At 33.5% G+C, this 19,936-nt stretch overlaps 1 protein-coding gene, 1 long non-coding RNA gene and 5 pseudogenes across 7 annotated transcripts; 4 read left to right on the forward strand and 3 right to left on the reverse strand.

Moving 5' to 3' along the window:
- Nucleotides 1-965: 965 nt before the first annotated feature.
- AT4G03690 lies at nucleotides 966-4,139 on the forward strand (annotated as a pseudogene; the record flags this gene model as incomplete). The annotated part of the gene is made up of 7 exons: nucleotides 966-1,248; nucleotides 1,726-1,779; nucleotides 2,098-2,298; nucleotides 2,395-2,624; nucleotides 2,800-3,093; nucleotides 3,241-3,463; nucleotides 3,712-4,139.
- A 2,874-nt stretch (nucleotides 4,140-7,013) lies between these two features.
- On the reverse strand, nucleotides 7,014-7,821 carry AT4G03695 (annotated as a pseudogene). Its single transcript has one exon.
- A 622-nt stretch (nucleotides 7,822-8,443) lies between these two features.
- AT4G04665 lies at nucleotides 8,444-8,658 on the reverse strand. The gene has a single exon (NR_141818.1). It is a non-coding gene; the product is annotated as an other RNA (long non-coding RNA).
- A 2,039-nt stretch (nucleotides 8,659-10,697) lies between these two features.
- On the reverse strand, nucleotides 10,698-11,597 carry AT4G03700 (annotated as a pseudogene; the record flags this gene model as incomplete). The annotated part of the gene is made up of 1 exon: nucleotides 10,698-11,597.
- Nucleotides 11,598-12,078: 481 nt separating this feature from the next.
- AT4G03710 lies at nucleotides 12,079-16,062 on the forward strand (annotated as a pseudogene; the record flags this gene model as incomplete). Its single annotated transcript has 1 exon — nucleotides 12,079-16,062.
- A 1,592-nt stretch (nucleotides 16,063-17,654) lies between these two features.
- AT4G03645 (uncharacterized protein) lies at nucleotides 17,655-18,233 on the forward strand (the record flags this gene model as incomplete). Its single annotated transcript, NM_001340469.1, has 3 exons — nucleotides 17,655-17,885; nucleotides 18,040-18,057; nucleotides 18,203-18,233. Exons 1-3 carry the CDS (start codon nucleotides 17,731-17,733, stop codon nucleotides 18,231-18,233), a joined length of 204 nt encoding a protein of 67 aa, NP_001329516.1. The 5' UTR covers nucleotides 17,655-17,730.
- A 58-nt stretch (nucleotides 18,234-18,291) lies between these two features.
- On the forward strand, nucleotides 18,292-18,681 carry AT4G03720 (annotated as a pseudogene; the record flags this gene model as incomplete). Its single annotated transcript has 1 exon — nucleotides 18,292-18,681.
- Nucleotides 18,682-19,936: the final 1,255 nt, after the last annotated feature.

The raw sequence follows: 19,936 nt of genomic DNA on the forward strand, positions 1-19,936 counted from the left end.
AAATGTTGGACAAGATAAACCCTCATGTTGGTGCATTTAGGATTGCCCGTGATAGATTCAACATGGAGAAAATAGGCAAATTTTCATATGAGGATTATATCTCATCGCGAGAAAGATGGGAGAGTGTATAACCTTCCATCTGTAGCTGAACTTGCTGCATTGATACTTGGAGATTTCGACGACAATCTATATAAAAGAGATATAGTCCTATAGATTAAGTCTGGAAAGTTAAGGAGAATACATGAATGTCACGTTTCATATCTAGCTCTTCAGTATCCATTGTTATTTCCAAAATGAGAGGATGGGTATAAGCTTGGAATAAAAAAAACTCCTACCAAAACAACAAAAGGAAAGAAAAAGCAGGAAGATGTTAGTATGAGGCAGTGGTTTGACTACCGTTTACAAGAGAGAAAATATGAGAAGCACATCCTCCTTCACTCAAAGCGTTTACTTCAACAATTCATGGTTGCGCTTTTACTATGATAGAGTCTAATCGGCTAAGGTATGTAAAAAAAAAAAAACGAAGTTTTGCAGTACCAATAAGCAGGCAGTTCAAGATGCTTCTGATGCTCGAGATAATGATCTTTCTAATAAAGGAAAAAATTGTATCATTCCTCCATCTTTCACTCGTGGTCCAACTTATATGCAACATAACTACTTAGATGCAATGACGACCTGTAAACATTTCTGCTTTCTCGACCTGTTTATAACCTTCACATTTAATCCTAAGTGGCGAGAGATCACAAGATTTGTTAAAGAGCGAAATTTGAATGCTGAGGACATGTCGGATGTCATTTGCAGGATTTATAAATGAAACTCGACAACTTGATGGATGATCTAACAAAAAATCATCTCTTTGGAAAAACCAAATCAGGTACGAAATGATTTCATGTTTTTTAAACATATATTTCATGAATTTTAATTTACAAGTGACATTAACTCATAATTGTTATGTCGAAACAACTATGTATACAGTAGGATTTCAAAAAAGAGGTCTTCCACATGCTCACATCATTCTTTGGATGGATCCTAGATACAAGTTTCCTACAGTTGATGACGTTGACAAGATTATCTTTGCCGAAATTCTAGATAAAGTAAAAGATTCAGAGCTATATCAAGTTGTGTCGGAATGTATGATTCATGGACCATGCGGATTGGTTAATCCTAATTCGCCATGCATGGAAAATGGTAAATATTCCAAGTTTTATCCAAAGAACCATGTTGAGAACACGTCTCTTGACAATGAAAGTTATCCAATATATAGACGCAGAGATACTGGTCGTTTCGTCGAGAAGAATAAGTTTCAATCTGACAACCGGTATGTTGTTCCATACAATGATGTCTTGTTACGGAAATACATGGCTCACATCAATGTAGAGTGGTGTAACCAATCCGTCTCTGTTAAATACGTATTCAAGTATGTTAACAAGGGACCTGATCGTGTAACCGTCTCTGTCGAGCCTCATTGAAAAGAAGATGTCACCGAGCAAAACAATGTAGGAGAAACAAATAAAGATCCACAAGAACGAAATCAAGTTCAGGATTATTTTGATTGCAGGTATTTTTCATTATTTTATTTCAGTTTATTGTAGACATACTTAGGAGACTATTTTTAAGAAGAGTCTTAATGAAAAATAACTCAAATATCGTTTTACAAATACGTATCTGCATGTGAAGCGATGTGGAGGATTAAAGGCTATCCTATACATTATCGACAAACATCAGTAACTAAACTTACGTTCCATGAGAAAGGCAAGCAACCTGTTTATGTCAAGGAAGGTGAGACTGCTGAATCTGTTTTGTATAGAGTGAATAATGATGAGACTCAGTTTACCGCATGATTCGAGCTTAATAAGCGTGATCCGGAAGCAGCAAAACTTTTATATGAACAAATACCTAATTTCTATACGTGGAATGGTAAAGATAAGGAGTTTCGCAGAAGGTTGATGCCAAGTTTTGTTGTTGGTAGAATAAATTATGTACCTCCAAAGATAGATGATGCATATCACCTTCGCATTCTGATTTGTTCATATAAATTATGTCGAGGGTGTTGTTCATGAATCATACAGAGATGCATGCTAATATGTTATGCTCTAGGTTTGCTTGATGATGATAAGGAATATATCCACGGTATTGAGGAGGCTAATTTTTGGTGTTCTCCTAAGTATGTTTGCAAGTTGTTTGTTATTATGCTTATTTCCGAAAGATTGAGTTCCCCAGCCGTTGTATGGGAACACACTTGGAAGATACTGTCTGAAGATTTTAAGAGGAAACTAAGAAATCAGTTAGAACGTGCAGGTTAGTTAAATTATTATTTTTAAATTAAATATACAATTTTATAGATGTTTTTATAAATATTTTAGTACATTCAATCTTATATTAATTTATATGCAGAATATATATTGCCTGACGAAGACAGGATTCAGTTATGTTTACAAGAGCTGCAAAAAATATTAAAAAGGCATGGAACAGATCTTTGGAGGTATAAGATGTTGCCTCAGCTTGAACCAGGCGATGAACCTGCCTTTAATCAGTTGATCCTCGATGAGCGCAACTACAATTGTGAGTCATTGAAAACAAAACATGATAATTGGTTAAAGATGCTAACTGCTGAACAGAAGAAGGTATATGATGGAATAATGGATGTTGTCCTTAATGACAAATGAGGTGTTTTTTTCTTATATGGATTTGGAGGAACATGAAAAAACTTTTTGTGGAAGGTTCTATCCTCATCGATAAGATCTAAAGGAGATATTTGTTTAAATGTTGCATCAAGCGGCATTGCATCTCTGTTATTAGAAGGGTGGCCGAACTGCACATTCTAGGTTTGGTATTCCTCTAACTCCTCATGAGACCTCAACATGCAACATAGAACGTGGTATTGATCTTGCTGAACTAGTAACAGCAGCTAAGTTGATCATTTGGGATGAAGCTCCTATGATGAGTAAGTATTGTTTTAAGTCATTAGATAAGAGATTAAGAGATATTATATCGACTCCAGAAGATAAGCCGTTGGGTGGAAAAGTTATTCTTTTCGGAGGTGATTTTAGGCAAATTCTTCATGTCATCGTTGCAGCCGGTAGGGAACTGATTGTCAAATCATCACTCAATTCGTCTTATCATTAGCAGCATTGCAAAGTTTTGAAGTTGACGAAGAACATGAGGCTTCTCCAAGATATAGACATAAGTGAGGCACGTGAGATTGAGGAATTTTCGAAATGGATCCTTGCAGTCGGCGAGGGAAAACTAAATGAGCCTAACGACGGAGTAACTCCGATACAAATACCAGATGATATTCTTATTTTTGAAGGAGACAACCCTATAGAATCGATCATTAAATGTGTCTATGGTACAATCTTTGCTCAAGAGAAATCTCTAACGTTTTTCCAAGACAGAGCTATTTTGTGTCCCACCAATGATGATGTTAACTTAATTAACGATCATATGCTTTCAAAGCTAACAAGTTAGTGAATTAACTTTGGAGATTACTCAAAAGTATACATATAACTTTATATGTTGTTACTTATAAGTGTATATGACAGTGAACTACTACTCTTTTCAAGTGAAGAAAGGATTTATCGAAGTTCTGATTCTATTGATCCTTCTGACACACGTGCAGATAATAACCCCGTATATACGCCTGATTTTTTCAATAAAATCAAGCTTTCTGGATTACCTAATCATTTACTTCGATTAAAGTTGGTTGCCTAGTTATGTTGTTGCGTAATCTTGATCTGCATGGAGGTTTGATGAATGGTACAAGACTCCAGATTGTCAGACTTGGAGATAAACTGGTGCAAGGACGTCCATTAACAGGTACTAGAGTTGGTAAACTGGTCCTTATTCTCATGATGCCCCTAACTCCTTCGGCTCATAGATTGCCCTTTAAAATGCGACGGAAGCAGTTTCCTTTATCTGTTGCATTTGCTATGATGATCAATAAGAGCCAACGCCAGTCATTAGCCAATGTTGGCATAAATTTGCTGAAGCCTGTTTTCTCACATGGACAGTTGTATGTCGCTATGTCTAGAGTGAAATCAAAGGCAAGGCTGAAGGTTCTTATTACAGACAGTAAAGGAAAACAGAAGAAAGAAACAACAAATGTTATTTTCAAAGAAATATTCCAAAACCTTTTGTAGATTAATTATACAGGTATCATTTATTTAATTTGATTATTATAAAATAAATATCATTGTACAAAATTATATAACATGCTAACTTAGTCGTTTTTAAATTTGCAGATTGGAATAATTATTAAAAGCCTTTCGTTTTGCCATTTTCTTAATGTTTATTTTTTTTAATACCAGTGGAGAAGTATGTAATCTATTAATATATATAGTTTTTTTTTATATAATTATGAGTTTGAAGTTTGAACAAAGACATTTTCCAAGTATTAAATTGTCAAATTTTATAATTAATTTACATGTTAATGACATACACAAAATTGTACAAATACTATGTGTACACCTACATATACTAAATATACAATTACGTACCCAAACATACATACCAATACTATACTAAATTTTCCATACTACAAACCGAGGAAACTACATATACTAAACAAAATATGGTTTGAGGAGACTAAATATATTTAGTTGATACCAATAGTACATGATATACAACTACATATTTATATACAACTACATATTTACATACAAATACCAAGGATACCGTGTGTAACACGGGTACTGACCTAGTTATGGTATAAAAGAGAAACCAATTTATTAACCTATCCATAAAAGATAATCCACGGTAACATTATATTATGGATTAAAAATAATAATTACATCGGAATACATATGTATTAGTTAATGACGTGTTAGTAGCAATAATTAGTTCGTAACAAACAAATATAGGAGAATTTATACCGTTAATAGTGTATTATGAATTATCAACTCGGATAGTACTAAAGGTGTACAAACAGATTTGAGCAATAACTCAACTAAGAGAAATCGGTGATACTTGACAACTAATGATAATTGAATTATATATATTTTGCCCTCTAAAAATAAATTTGAAAAGGAGATTATTTCCAGCTAAACCATTTACCAAGTGTTTCGGAGATCAGTTTAGATTTGGAGACATAACGTAAAAGAGATTGTTCCTAATTTACTTAACTAAAAATCAAAAAGTCGTGCACTAAAACAATATCTTTTTGGAAACAAACATATAGAATAGATAAAGGTGATAGGAGAATATTCTCTATATAAACCATTTAGCATGTGTTACAGAGATCAGTTTAGATTTGGAGAGAGATAGTAAAAGAGAATGTTCGTAATTTACTTATCTAAAAAGCAAAAATTGGTGCAATATTAGATTTTCTTTTTTGGAAGATATTCTAAAATGCATTATAATAAAACTGTAGGTCATACAACCAGAATCAAAAATATGAAACATAAGAAAAATAATAATTCACAATTACAACTTCTAATAAACCGGGAAACTAAAATAATTACTGTAACCATAATAATCTCTAGATACTCAACCCCCACGATTCGTTTAAGTTTCTTCCATACCACATTCCATCGATTTCCATTTGAAACATAGAAAGTATGCTCAAGTTAACGAAGGTCGACAAGAATGAAGCACCATCCCTTTCAGGTGTCAAAAAGGTTGTTCAGCGTAACCTAATCTTGATATTCAACATAAACAAAAACCAATCGTCTGCTTCTGTTTGTGTTTTCCCTCAGGTTGCTGTTAGCCCAGAAATTCACATCCAGGCACCAGTACTTGCTAAAAATTGTTAGATATGTTGTTGAAGATGGCGTTGATTCTTTAAAAAATATGGTGAAGGATGGTCCGATATTTAAGGCGGCTGTGTATTCCAAGGAAACCCTAAGTTGTTGCCGACTTGACACATCTCGTTATTTCATGTAGTGGTCCATGAAGAACTCCATCTATTACCATTTCTTTACAAAATGTCTTGAAGCCAACAATCCTCATGCTTTGAATGCGGTATTGTACAAACCAATAGCATATGAGAATTTTGCTGCCGAATGCTATAGAGCTAGCTTATGGGCGGCTGTGTATTCCAAAGAAACCCTAAGTTGTTACCGACTTGACACATCTCGTTATTTCATGTGGTTGTCCATGACGCACTCCATCTATTACCATTTCTTTACAAAATGTCTTGAAGCCAACAATTCTCATGCTTTGAATGCGGTATTGTACAAACCAATAGCATATGAGAATTTTGCTGCCGAATGCTATAGAGCTAGCTTATGGGCGGCTGTGTATTCCAAAGAAACCCTAAGTTGTTGCCGACTTGACACATCTCGTTATTTCAAAGAAGAATCTTCTTGATAACATCTATATTTTTGAAATTCAACCAAAAATTTTTGAAGAAGAATCTTCTTGATAACATCTATATTTAGATCTCTTTACCCGTCTGAAAATGATATGTCATATAATATTTAGACATAGGACTATTTTGTTTGTTAACAAAACCAAACATATAAGTCAAAATACTACTTAAGATAATACGAACATTAGTTATAGATTATTTTAGAACATTGGTTTTACATTACAAACCAAAACCAAGAGGTCGAATAATATGAACATTGTTTTGATCACTAATTGATCAAGGCAAACAACACATCAATTTACTACACGACAACACCATACACACTTTCAATAATCTGAATCGGTAGAACCTACCTCATTAGCTTCCTCAGCAGCCAATCTAAATCCCAATGTAAACAAAATACACGTTCAACACTTTCTAATTAGATTTTTTTGAAGATAACTATGCAAAATAATACATACATCTCTAGAAATTCTCCAACCTCAGGCATATCAAGACTGATATCCAACCGGCTACATTTACCAACGGTTCAAACAACATTTCGTCCTGCCATTATATAATTATCTATGTTATTGTAAAGATAAGCGATTTTTTTTCCAAGCAAAATCAAACTTATAGAAATTTATTACGTAGATCATATATATTTTTTTGTGAATAAGAGAATTACGTGAAGATCTATGAATTCTCCACCACTGTAATACTCATACAATTCGTTCACCCCTCGCTCTTTTCCATTTTTCATTAAATTGTTTCGCGAAACCTCCGATTGCAACACATTCCATAACATTGTTACTGAAATAATTTAACATATAAGTCATCATGACAACTACTAATATATTTACATGCATAAAGAGTATTTAATTAAAGACTTACACATGATCTTGAATCTTGAACATAGTATAGCAAAATCATATCTCTGTCTACTTGGCTCAAGATAACGGAGTTCACCAGTATCAACAACAAAACCAATCAAGCCTTGCAAAAAAAGAAGTGATATTGATATAATGGTGTCAAAATTTCAACATATTTCCAAATGAACAACCAAATCATCTTACTAATCAAGTAGTTCTTGTCTAGAGTATCATCCAAGACCTCAGGAAAGGCTACATAAGAAAGAGTGTGTTTAAGAGCATCTTTTGGTGGAATTGTGTTCAAAATAGTCGATTCTTCAAAAACAATCCGGTAAATGTGCTTGGTGGTTCTTCTATCGTCGGTCACATGTTTCAACGGAAAGTGATGAATAGCTACTCAATCACCATATCTAAATTTGGAGTCAAATAGGACGATGTCCTTATATTTGATCTTGGCCTCTATTCTATGATCCTATATATAAGATTTCATAAATAGTTGATTAGAAAAACATTAAACAAAACCACTTTACAATATCGGTGAGAAATTTAGTAAACCATGCATACCCGCACATCAGCCAAAACCATACGAACCGAACGACGACCCCTATCAGACCACTCTCGCTATTTGTTTAAGACCTTAACTTGGATGGACCAACAAAGTTTAATAGGGTTCAGATCGCCGACGTCCTCATCCATACCCCACCGGACCTTGCTAAATAACAACCGAACAGGTGTAAACGTTTTCGTTATAAAATTATGAGTCTAACCATGAGGCATTCTCTTAGTTATAGTAGTCATAATATATAAATAAAAAACATGTTTACCGTACGATTCTAATTTCCAAGACTATTTTAACTTTTCCTATGCATGGTCTCTTCTTCCTTTGCATGGTCCCTACTATCAATTCGAAATCTGACATATCTATATATAGGCATAAAACGTCAATTAAGATACTGCCAAGATACAATTATATTTTGTTCCAGATCTTTAATATGGTATGAAATAACATTTTGACATGAAAATGATTTCTAGTTTAGTATATACTATAGTTGCATTAATTTCAAAAAAATAATGTTTTCGATAACACCTATACTTAGATCTATTTACCCGTATCAAAAGGATATGTTATACAATATTTAGATCTAGGAGTATTTTGTTTGTTAACAAAACCAAATATATAAATCAAAATACTGAAGATGTTAAAAAAAACAAAAACTAAATACTACTTATAAGATAATACAAACATTAGTTATATATTATTTTAGAACATTAGTTTTAACATTACAAACCCAAACCGAGAAGTCGAATGATAAGAACATTGTTTTGATCACTAATTGATCAAGGCAAACAACACAACAATTTAAAACAAAGTATTTAAATATTCCTTGAACATCTTGTATCATCTGAACCGGAACATATTGAATTCGTAGCAGCCCAAGCATAAGCAGTGGAGAGTGTACTATATATTTAAAAAACTTAAGAGGTCATTAAACGTATGGATTATGTATATCCAACAATACATGAATTTAAATGCTATATATTACTCCGGTTCTTGATTTCCTCAATTTCGTAAAACTCTGGATCAAAATAAAATCTAGAGCATCCAACTCTATTCATGAGACATGGTTTTCCTGTAAAATATTAAATCAGTTATGTTCTCTACCATTTTTAGAAAATACTATGAATATATAAAAGTCAATACCTTTATACTTTTCAACATGCCAAAATGTCAAAACACAAAAAACAAAATCACGAAGGTACGAATGATCATACTCTCGGTTTACCCATACTCTCATAAAATAGTCAGCCAAATCTCCTACCGCGCAACATCTCAATTTATGTCCCCTTTAAAATTTTAAAGCAAAACAAAACGTGATTAATAAATAAATTTTGACATAACAATCGGAAAAGAAACTCACCTATGATTCATTAAGATGAAGGGGACATAGTTACATCCACCATTCTATCGTATTGTCCAGAAACATAAGGGATCCGTTTAAGTCGGCCTATATAAACGATAAATTGCACCGCATCTAGATTTAAAGTATTCAATTTTATTAGCTATCCCATTGCCTATTAGAACCAAACAAATAAAAAGTTGAAACCAAAAAACGTACCAATCGGAATTTCGGTCAGGATCCTCCATCCCCTTATGCGACTATATTTTTCAGGCTCAATACACTTACTTGGTCACCGTTCATAAGTGGCAGTAATTTTGGTTGGTTGATGGAACCATATACGGAACATGTTGGTCGTGTTACTCAACATGTCCGGCAGGTACAGAACCAAAAAATCAGATACAAAGTACCATGTGTTTTCCCTCAAGCCAGTTATATTATCATGATCATGATCAAAGGGACCACAGGTAATAGTAGCTTCAAATTTAGTATGCTATATAATAAGAATAAGATAAACATAAAGTATGTAAGGCAAATCACAAAAATTAAAATATATTGAAAGTGATAATAGTGTTTAACCGCTAAATTGGCAAGAATCATCTCCAACTTCAAGTTAGGTCTGCCATAATTTATGTACCAAAAAACCAATACATTGACACAAATTACGCGATTTATATCATAAGGTGTAAGATCCTCGACCCTCGTCAAATGATGCATTTTTTTTGTTGAATACGGTTGTGTATTCGAAGAACTTTTTGTTTGAGTGTTAGCTCAATTGTTTTGTTTTATGAGGCCACTGTCTAAACAAAGGGTGTATATATATCAAAACACTTTCCTTTTGCCATAGTCGTTATTCAAACAGGAAAATAATATATAAATATATTTACCAATCAGGCATAGTCAAATTATTTTTTTAAAACCCCTAAAAAAACAAAATTCAAAAGTTTTATCATGCACTCGTCCAAAATACGTGTAATTGTGAATGACAATACACTGAAGACTTCGTTTATTGTGAACGATAATACTTTCGATATTTCCCAATCAATCATATTGTGAGTGATAAGTTTGAGACATGAATGAGAACCATTGAGCCACGTCTTTCGCGTATTAATGTCTAAACATATCATATAGCAGATTTGGTGTGTTTTAAACATATCATACATTTCTTTTTATTTATACAGTACATATCTAACATTATATTCAAAAATCTCAACGATCAATATTTGTATAAATATTTGTTTGTTTTTTGCTGGAATGAATATACGTACGGAAACTCTACAAATACAATAATATATTCTTAATATTATTTTTCATTAAGACAGTCGTTTTTCGTGAGCCGAAATAAAAAGAATAATACCAAAATAGAACATCAAAGCGAACTACTTAGACCAATCGAAGATATATGAGTATTTGGTTCGTTAATAAATCTAAACATATAAAGGATATCAATGGTGATAAGATAATAACATCTTTAAAGCAAATCAAAACCATGAAGTCGAATGATACGATCATTGGTTTGATGACTATTTATCAAGTCAAAACAGCACATGTTTTAAAAAACATATAAGGTAACAGAATATTTTATTACATCAAAGCACCATGCACACTTTTTCGGTAGAAAGGCTTCTGGTATTGATGGCTTCAATTCTCATCAACAACTTCACCTAGCTCAGCTGGTGGCATCCGTACAAGGAATTGAGCCCTCTAAAAGTAGAAAAAAAAGAAATTAATTTATTAGATTAATTTTTTTTTTATAATACGCTTTTTAGTAAATAAATAGTGAAAATAAAAACGTTCTTACGTGATGCGAGCCATGTTAATCTTTGGGTAAGTTTGATTGAATACAATTCTTGAAGCACCATTATATGAGATTAGACATTGACGACCTAAAATAATTATGTTTTAAAACCATTGCATTAACTTGTTAAATTAAATAGATGATGAGAAGAGTGTTAATATTTACCTTCATGATCCGAAATCATCCAAAATCGAAGCACACAGGTTGTAGGATTCATACCAAAACGCCATTCATAACCAAGACCTAGTCCAAGATCCCTCCATAAACGCACAAACAAATCACAAGTATATCCACTTGCAACACATGTCAGAGATTTTCCCCTAATAAGAACATCAAAATTATTTCTCTCAATCATCTAAGTTCCATGAATTTAGACACCTATAAAGATAACAATATTTACTATTTTTTAATATAATTATATATAACCATATAGATGCAGAACTATATAGTCGGAAATACTAATCAAGTATTTTTTAGCTCAAACTCAAGAAATTGAGAAAGTCTAGGATTTTAAAAATCTTGAGGAACATAATCGAGTCTTGTTATATTCCCAACTCTCACGACAACACCATAAGCATCTACACAAAATAATCGAAAACATGAAAGTTTTAGATTTCCAAAGAAACAGACTCAATAATTTAATATTTTTAAAAAAGAAGGTTACCATGAGCAATTGTACAATTAACCGTCTTGTTTTCGATCATGGAGAAGGAAACAAATCGAAAAAAGTTATTATAAGTGGTGTGTTATAAAAGTGGTGTGTTATAAATAAAAATTATTATATTAGTTATTTCTTGTACTCGTTAAAAATATTATAAATTTATTTATCTTAATCCATAAAAAATTAAAATATTAAATTTAATTTCATCATAGAATAATAATTTGTGTTATCTAATAGCACTTCATATATATATATTTTGTCATATTAAAACAAAACTAAATTTATTTGTTAATATATCAAATATTTAAATTATAAAGATATAATTGTTGGAAATTCTAATAAAATTTAGAATCTTTAATTAGTATGTACATAAGAATAATAAAAATCCATTAAATAAATAAATGCATTACTTAATTATTAGAAAATAGAAGTTAATTAATAAAGAAACGTGCATATCAGATAGTTGAAGGTTGCTTGTCAAATTTAATTGATTATATATATATATGGAAAAGTATATTATATAATTTAATTAATTTTGACTAGTGTACATAATACTCGAAATGCTGAACAATTTTATGAACCCGCGGTTAAAGATAATGCTTGGGAAGCCCCAAATCCTTATACTGCAGATTTTATCAACCGTTTAAATACAGCAAGTGAGCCTCTATATGACAACTGCGGCGAAAGCTTGTCAAAAATTTCATTGGCTGCTAAAATGATGCACATTAAGACGAAACACAATCAAACAGAAGCGTGTGTCGATGATACTGCAGACTTGTTTCATAAGGTTTTACCAAAATGTAATGTTGCTCCAAGAACTTATTATGAAACAGAGAAGTTGATGCGGACTTTGAGTATGCCGTACCACATGATTGATGTATGCCAATATAATTGCAAACTCAGGATTAAGATGTTTGCAAATTTTGTGAGCATCCAAGGTACAAACCTCGGAAAGCATCGGTACGGGCTACTAGAAAGCATATTCCATACAAGAGAATGTTCTATTTGCCAATATCATACCGGCTCAAGAGATTGTATCTATCCGAAAAGACAGCGCCCCATATGAGTTGGCACACAGAACATACATGTCTTGATGGAGTTATGCAACATCCTTCTGATGGCAAGGCATGGAAGAATTTCCAACATCTTAATCCTGAGTTTGCATCCAAAAGCAGGAATGTTTATCTCGAATTATGTACTGATGGTTTTAATCCATTCGAATCTTCTGGTGGTAACTACTCTCTCTGGCCCATAATTCTTACTCCTTATAATCTCCCGCCAGATATGTGTATGAAAAGAGAATATCTATTTCTTTCCATACTAGTGCTAGTGCGAAACCATCCAAAACGAAGTTTGGATATTTTTTTTACGACTACTGATAGAAGAATTGCTGGAACTTTGGATCAATGGCTTTGACGGGTTTGATATTCAGCGAAGCAAAATTTTAATTTACAAGCAGTGTTAATGTGGACTATAAGTGACTTTCCAGCATATGGGATGTTGTCCGGATGGACAACTCATGGAAGAATGTCGTGTCCGTATTTTATGGATCAAACGGATGCTTTCCAATTGAAGAATGGTCATAAATCTAGTTGGTTTGATTGTCATCAAAGATATTTACCTCTAGATCATGTTTTTCGCCAAAACGAAAAGTCTTTTCGAAAGGGTCATATTGTCAACGATGACCCACCATATTTTATATCAGGAAAACAGTGGAATGTGGTGAAGAAAACAGTGGAATGTGGTGGAAACAATCATATAAATAGTGGCATCGAAGGATATGGCGAGACGCACCACTGGCACAAGCATAGTGAAACAACCCGACCCATGTTTTTTTTAAAAAAAATATAATTAAATATTCTCATAAATATCTAATTAAACCAACCAATAACATAATAATTAAACCGCAAGTCAGAAATACTATTTTATGAATAAATAAATAATTCGATCAACAAAACCAAGAATAACTGACAATCCTAACCGGGTTCCAATAACCAAAAACACCAAACATAAAACAAACGAGTTCCTAGATCATCCTCTCTTCCTTGCCATGATTCCACAATCACACTTTATCTTTACCTACATCAACAACACAATGAGATGCGTAAGTATTATCATAAATACTTAGTGAGGCGATCCTCCCATCTACGAGCTATACACACAAGCAAATAAAAAGGTATAATCACGAATACAATACAAACAAACCAGTCATTGAACAATTCACCCAAAACACATTCACCACATCTACATATCATCACACAAAACAAATCACACAACCCAATCGCTCAGATAAGCTCATGGTCACGCACTCACCTTAACAAATTGATTCTAATAGCAATTAAACCCATGAGAGACTCTTCTTGCGTCTGAAACAGTCCAGAAACGTCCTACAACAAGTCCACAACCAAAAGCAACCTTGAAGCAAACTGGACAGGAAAAACCAGAAACAAGCAGTCTCAAAGACGAAACCCTAAAATACAAACTAACCGCTAACTATTCAATCGCTCCGGTGAAATCCTAGCTGCAGACGTCACAAAGCTGCCTACAAAATCTCGTGCCGATCGGAAAACAGACGAGACCACGATCTCAGTTTCAATCTCCGCTGGTCCCAATTCGCGTCTGAGAAAACGTGTCTCACGAAACTGCGAATAACTCAACCAATTTTAATCCAAATCCAATTCTGTAAACTGGAGAATAACGATAAAGGACTTGGGAATAACTCTACCAAATTCGTTACCTTTTACCACGATTTGATATGACGAAACTGAATTCTCCCAAACCCGAACGATTCTGCTCCTTCTCCTTTTCTCTCTTTTTCTCCTTTATAAAACGAAAAGTGGCTAACCAAAGCCCTAATTTCGAGTTTCCTTCTTTTATAGGCACACTCTAGGGTTTCCAATTAACCCAACCAATTAAACCCGATGATTTAAAAACAAACCCTAACCGATTTTCTGGTTCACGGGCGTTACACATAGCATCTTTTGGGAGTTGTCATATTGGAAGACACATTTGATTCGACATATCCTTGATGTGATGCATATCGAGAAATTTTTTTTTGATAACTTGATTAACACTTTGTTAAATATCACATGCAAAATAAAAGATTCAATCAACTCACGAAAAGATCTCACTTTATATTGTGATCGAAAGAAATTACACCTTACATCGTCTGGAAAAGCCCATGATCCAATATCCAGGTTGTCCCCTCAATCAAAAATAACATTTCTTAAATGGTTAAAAGATGTGGTGAAGTTTCCAGATGGGTACGTGTCTAACATAGGACGATGCATACACATTGATCATGGAAGTCAAATGTATGGTTTGAAAAGTCATGACTGTCACGTCATTATGCAGCGACTATTTCCGTTTGCATTCTCTGAACTCCTTCCCCATGAAGTCCATGAAGCAATATCAGGTAAATTATAATTATTTAGCTTCAGTGTACTTATATAGTTATTAATCTGTATAATAAACTTATTTTTTCATTTATTTTTTTACAGATGTAGGAATATTTTTCCGCGATCTTTGTTTAAGAAATTTGGAAGTCAGTGATGTTCGTATGAAAAGTAATATTGCTCTGACACTTTGCAATCTAGAGAAGATATTTCCACCATCTTTTTTGATGTTATGGAGCACTTGACTATTCACTTACCAACAGAAGCCAAACTTTGTGGGCTTGTGCAGTTTCGATGGATGTATCCATTCAAACGATTCATGTTTCATCTTAAGAAAAAGGCGAATAACAAAGCAAGTGTTGAAGGGTCAATTGTGGAACAATTTATTAATGAAGAAATTACAAATTTCAGCTCTCACCACTTTAATCGTGAAGCGACTATTGTGTCGAGTAGTGCTCAGAGACGACATGCTAGTTGTTTTGCTCAACACCACATCTACTCGTACGACGATGTGCCGACATTATTTAGAGTGGAAGTGGAAAATCATATTATGAGTGGTTAACCGATGATGACAACCACATCGCTCATACATATATTTTGCTCAATTGTGAAGAATTGGCACCATTCGAAAGGTCATTAAAAATTTACATATATATAAAGGTAAAATGAGATTTTAGTTCTTGATACAAAAAATTCAGGCCATTTCATAACGAAGCTAGAGAACGATATGTTGGTCTCACCGAAGATTTCTTAACGACTATGAAAGAATGAGATTTTTCAAGTTGGTTATATAATTTGGTAAGTTTTAGCTACATATTTCACAATTTATGATGTGTATAGCTTTGTAATTAAGATGGATTATATACGATATCATGATCATCTCATAAGATGTGTTCATACAGATTCATAGTGATCACACGAATACTTGAAGAAATCATCACACAACGAGTAGCAATGCAGGAGGATAACGACGATCTTCAATATTCCGCGACAGTCAATACATTGAATCTAAGTTCACTAATTTTACCTAGAGGACAGCTTGAAGACATTCCCGAAGATCCACTATGTGAAGATTCTGAAGATCATGATAGCGATCTTGAGACGACAAATTCAGAAAGTTCCAAAGAATTCGAAAGTTCCGAAGAAGAATAATACCATTGCGGAAATGATTATTGTCTAGGGAGTTTAATGTTTTATAGCCAAGTTTTTCTATTTGCTTTTCTATAAAATAATATGAATAATATGTTTTCCCTTCTCTTGTCTTATAACTCTCATACTTTAAATCGCTTGAAACATGCCCAAAATTTTTGTTGCAGTAACAGAACCATGATTATTATAGAATATAGGGGTGGACATTTCGGTTTAACTTCGGATTTGGTTTGGGTTTGGTTTTCTTTCTCTTGGTTTATGTGGGTTTCGTAAAACTCTAACTATACTCAACCGTAGTTAGTTTGGTTTGCTTTGTGTTTGGGTCAGTTTTAGTTCGGTTCGGTTTTAATTCGGTTCAAAAAATTAATTAATGTATCAAATTCTATGTTTAAATTGCATAATTCAAACAAAACCAGAAAAGAAAAACCTAGAAAAACTCAACCTATAAATATTTATAGTTATTTACAATATTTTCATATCATTAATTAATTAATTTAATAAACACATTGGGTTATTGATTCGGTTTGGTTTAAAACCGAACCTTAACCGACCCATTTGGGTTGAGACAAAATGCAACTGACAGGTTTGAGTCTACGCTTAAGTTTGGTTTGGGTCAGTTTGAATTCGAGTGGGTCAGGTCGGTTGGTTAAAATGCCCACCCCTAATAGAATATATTGAGTTGACGAAGTCGTAAACTCTAGCCTCATGAGTTGAGTTAAACCGAGTTGTTCAAGTCGGATAGATTGGTTTGTTCCAAATTTGAAAATTTGAAAATCCCACCAAATAGACCGGAATAAAAATTCTGTTCGGGATGGTTCGGAAATCGGTTTATTCGGGTTGGTTATACATTAAATTTGAACCGAATTATTTGTTTAATCGGCCATTCCTTAAGAAATTGATCAAACCATGGCATTTCTTTCTCCCTCACATCACCTGCGGACACCAATATTCAATGAGATCTATATGACATTCTTATGAAATTAAACAAGATTGAAATCTCGAAGTGGGTTTGTGTTTGTTGTATCTTTAGTTGCTTTTTGTTCATATTCTCTATAAACTTGTTATCTAAAGTAAAAGCTCTCTGTAGATCTTTATTTGCATCAGATTCTGTAGTTGTAAGTATTTCTAATCATAGATTGTCAAAAGTATTTATTGTGTAGATGACTGATTGTTCTATGATAGCTTTTCAGTTTACTTTTATGTTTGCTTTGTTCTATGTTTTGATACACTGCTTGATTTTCTGAAGCTTTATGATTCTTCTTCATCTTTTTTATGTTAACATCTTTGGCGTGTTTGTGTTCCTTTGATGCAGCTGATTAAAGATTGAAGGTATAAATTGATCTGTTCATTATATCCATCCGCCGTTAATAACAGATTGAAGGTATAAACTGATATGTTCATTAGCTAGCTTTTGGAATTAAGATAGGATCAATGCAAAATCTAACAGATTGAAGCTTTCCTTTCTTTTGTTCTTACTTAGTTCTTTCTTCCTTGAAATTGGATTGAAGTGTTTTGATTAGTTAAAGTTTATAAGTGTATATGTCCCTTGTGGGCTTAAGCGTATATCTCTCTTCCAATTGCTTTCATATTTGAAGATTGAAAGTCATCGTTGAACTTGCAACAGATTATAAGCTTGACATTGATATTTCAGCGGACCTTATTGCCAAACTCATGTTTCATAAAGAAAACCCAACACCACCTGAGCTTCATTACTCTGTTGAAGCACCAAGCCCATCAACAAATGGTGGGTCTTCAGGTTCAACGGTGGGACTTCAAGTTCCTAAACGCGAGACTAAAGCCTTCGTGAACCCATCAACAAATGGTAGGTTCTAATGTCAGATACTCATTATGTGTTAAGGATCTAGTAGGAACCAGTTCAGCTTGTAATAGGTCTCTCTCTCTCTCTATCAAATGTATTCAGGTTGCAAAATACTGTGTTTCAGATTCTTTTGGTCTAATTTGATTTTTGCATCTTTATAGACGAGTCAGTGAATTAAGGTCAAATAATATTATGCATAAAATGTTTTGTTCTGTGACTTTTGTCTTGCCTTTGTTTTTTTGGTTGAATAATCTTTCCAATAAAAATTGTTACAGTTCTTTGGTTGTTCCTGCTTCTTCTCTCTCTATTATTTTGATAATTTAGAGAACTTGAGAAATTGGAGCTGCCTACTTGAATTTGGATGTTCCTTGTTTCAGTTTGTATTTGCAGTACTTTTATTCTTCTTGAGTTAAGATTCTTGCGGGTTGATTACTATCATTTGCGGGTCGGTTACAACTGATCAAGTCTGTTCTTTCTAACCTTACCAATTTTTGGTTCTCTGTTTTCATACTTCCAACGGCTTGTATTGAAGAGATAGAGAAGCTTTTTGCTGCTGTTTTGTGGTCTGGTCCAGAACTGAATACTCGAAAGGCTAAGATTTCTTGGTTGGAGGTATGTAAGCCTAAACGGGAAAGGGGTCTGGGTCTCAAGTCTCTTAGAGAATTAAATGAAGTTAGCACTCTGCAACTTATTTGGCGAATATTCTCGGCAAAAAACTCTCTATGGGTGCAATGGATATATAAGAATTTGATTCGTAAGGGAACACTTTGGTCTGTAAAGGATAACACGAGTTGCATTGTCATAGCATAACAATCATATCAGAGCATTACATTGCGCATTACAATCGATGTTCAATGTTAAAGTTTAATTTAGTTGCATTGTCATAGCATTACAAAACACAAAACAGGCATTGTTATAGCATTACAAAACACAACACAGAAACACAAAGAGATCAACAAAGAAACAAGAAAGCACATTTTCTTCCAAAGCATCAACACTTACACTCTTCCCTACATCCATACAATTTAGCAAAGAATTACAGAGGCAACACCTACTGTCTTCAAAGCTGACTTAGCCATTACATTACCCAGCTCCTTCACTTCACTATCTATCTTCTTACCCATCGCATCCTCCATCTTCTTTAACTTTTTGTTTTGGAGTTTCATAGTAGCCATCACCTACATCCTCATATCATTGACATCATCGACAACTTTCTTTCTCTTCTCCTCGACCATCCTAATTTCATCTATTAGAGCTTTATCAACCCATTCGAACAAGTTCTCTTCGTTTTCCCGCTACATATATAAATTTCGATGAATGAATACGCCGTTCTCTATTCAATCAACATTGTAGGGACCAAGTAAAACAATGCTCCTGAATTGCAATCTCGCATCGATAGAGTCGCCGGAATGGATTTTCCTTTGTCTTCGAAGTGTAAGTGATGATTTTCGTTCCACACCAGCATGAAGATGGGACTCCTGGAGGAGAATAACGACGACCCGAATTTGAAGCAGTTGAGTGGTAGCTCATCGAGCTCATTGTGCTCATCGTTTCTTAACCTTCAAAATTTTCTCTCAAGAACCCTAACTCTAAAATCCCCAAATCGACTCGATTGAGTTAGGTGAGAAGAAGAAGAATGGAACGACGTCGTATGGCGTTTGGGCTGTTTTGGTTATGGCCCAAATTGATTTTAAATTGGTTAAGCCCAAATCGATTTTAAATTGGATACGACGTTGTTCTGGTTACAGATTAAATCAGGCAACCCAAATTAAATAGTGCATCTAAGTTATGGATTCATGTTTTACACTAAGTGTTGAAAAATGAGACAAAGAGGAAAGACTCTACTTGCAGGAGAGACTTCTATCTAATTAATTAATTATAATTGCAATGTCATGATTTTAAGGTTGTGTATTTAAACTCTCATCATTATGATTTTAATATTTTTTTTTGCTAAGTCGGTAAATATCATATAAAATAAAAGAGTTAGGAATTACAACGAGAACTCCTAAATAATTATTTCCTTGGCAAAAATTATGATAAAAATAAGGAAGTAAACAA

The sequence above is a fragment of the Arabidopsis thaliana genome, chromosome 4, assembly GCF_000001735.4.
Source record: "Arabidopsis thaliana chromosome 4, partial sequence".
Classification (NCBI taxonomy): Eukaryota; Viridiplantae; Streptophyta; class Magnoliopsida; order Brassicales; family Brassicaceae; genus Arabidopsis; species Arabidopsis thaliana.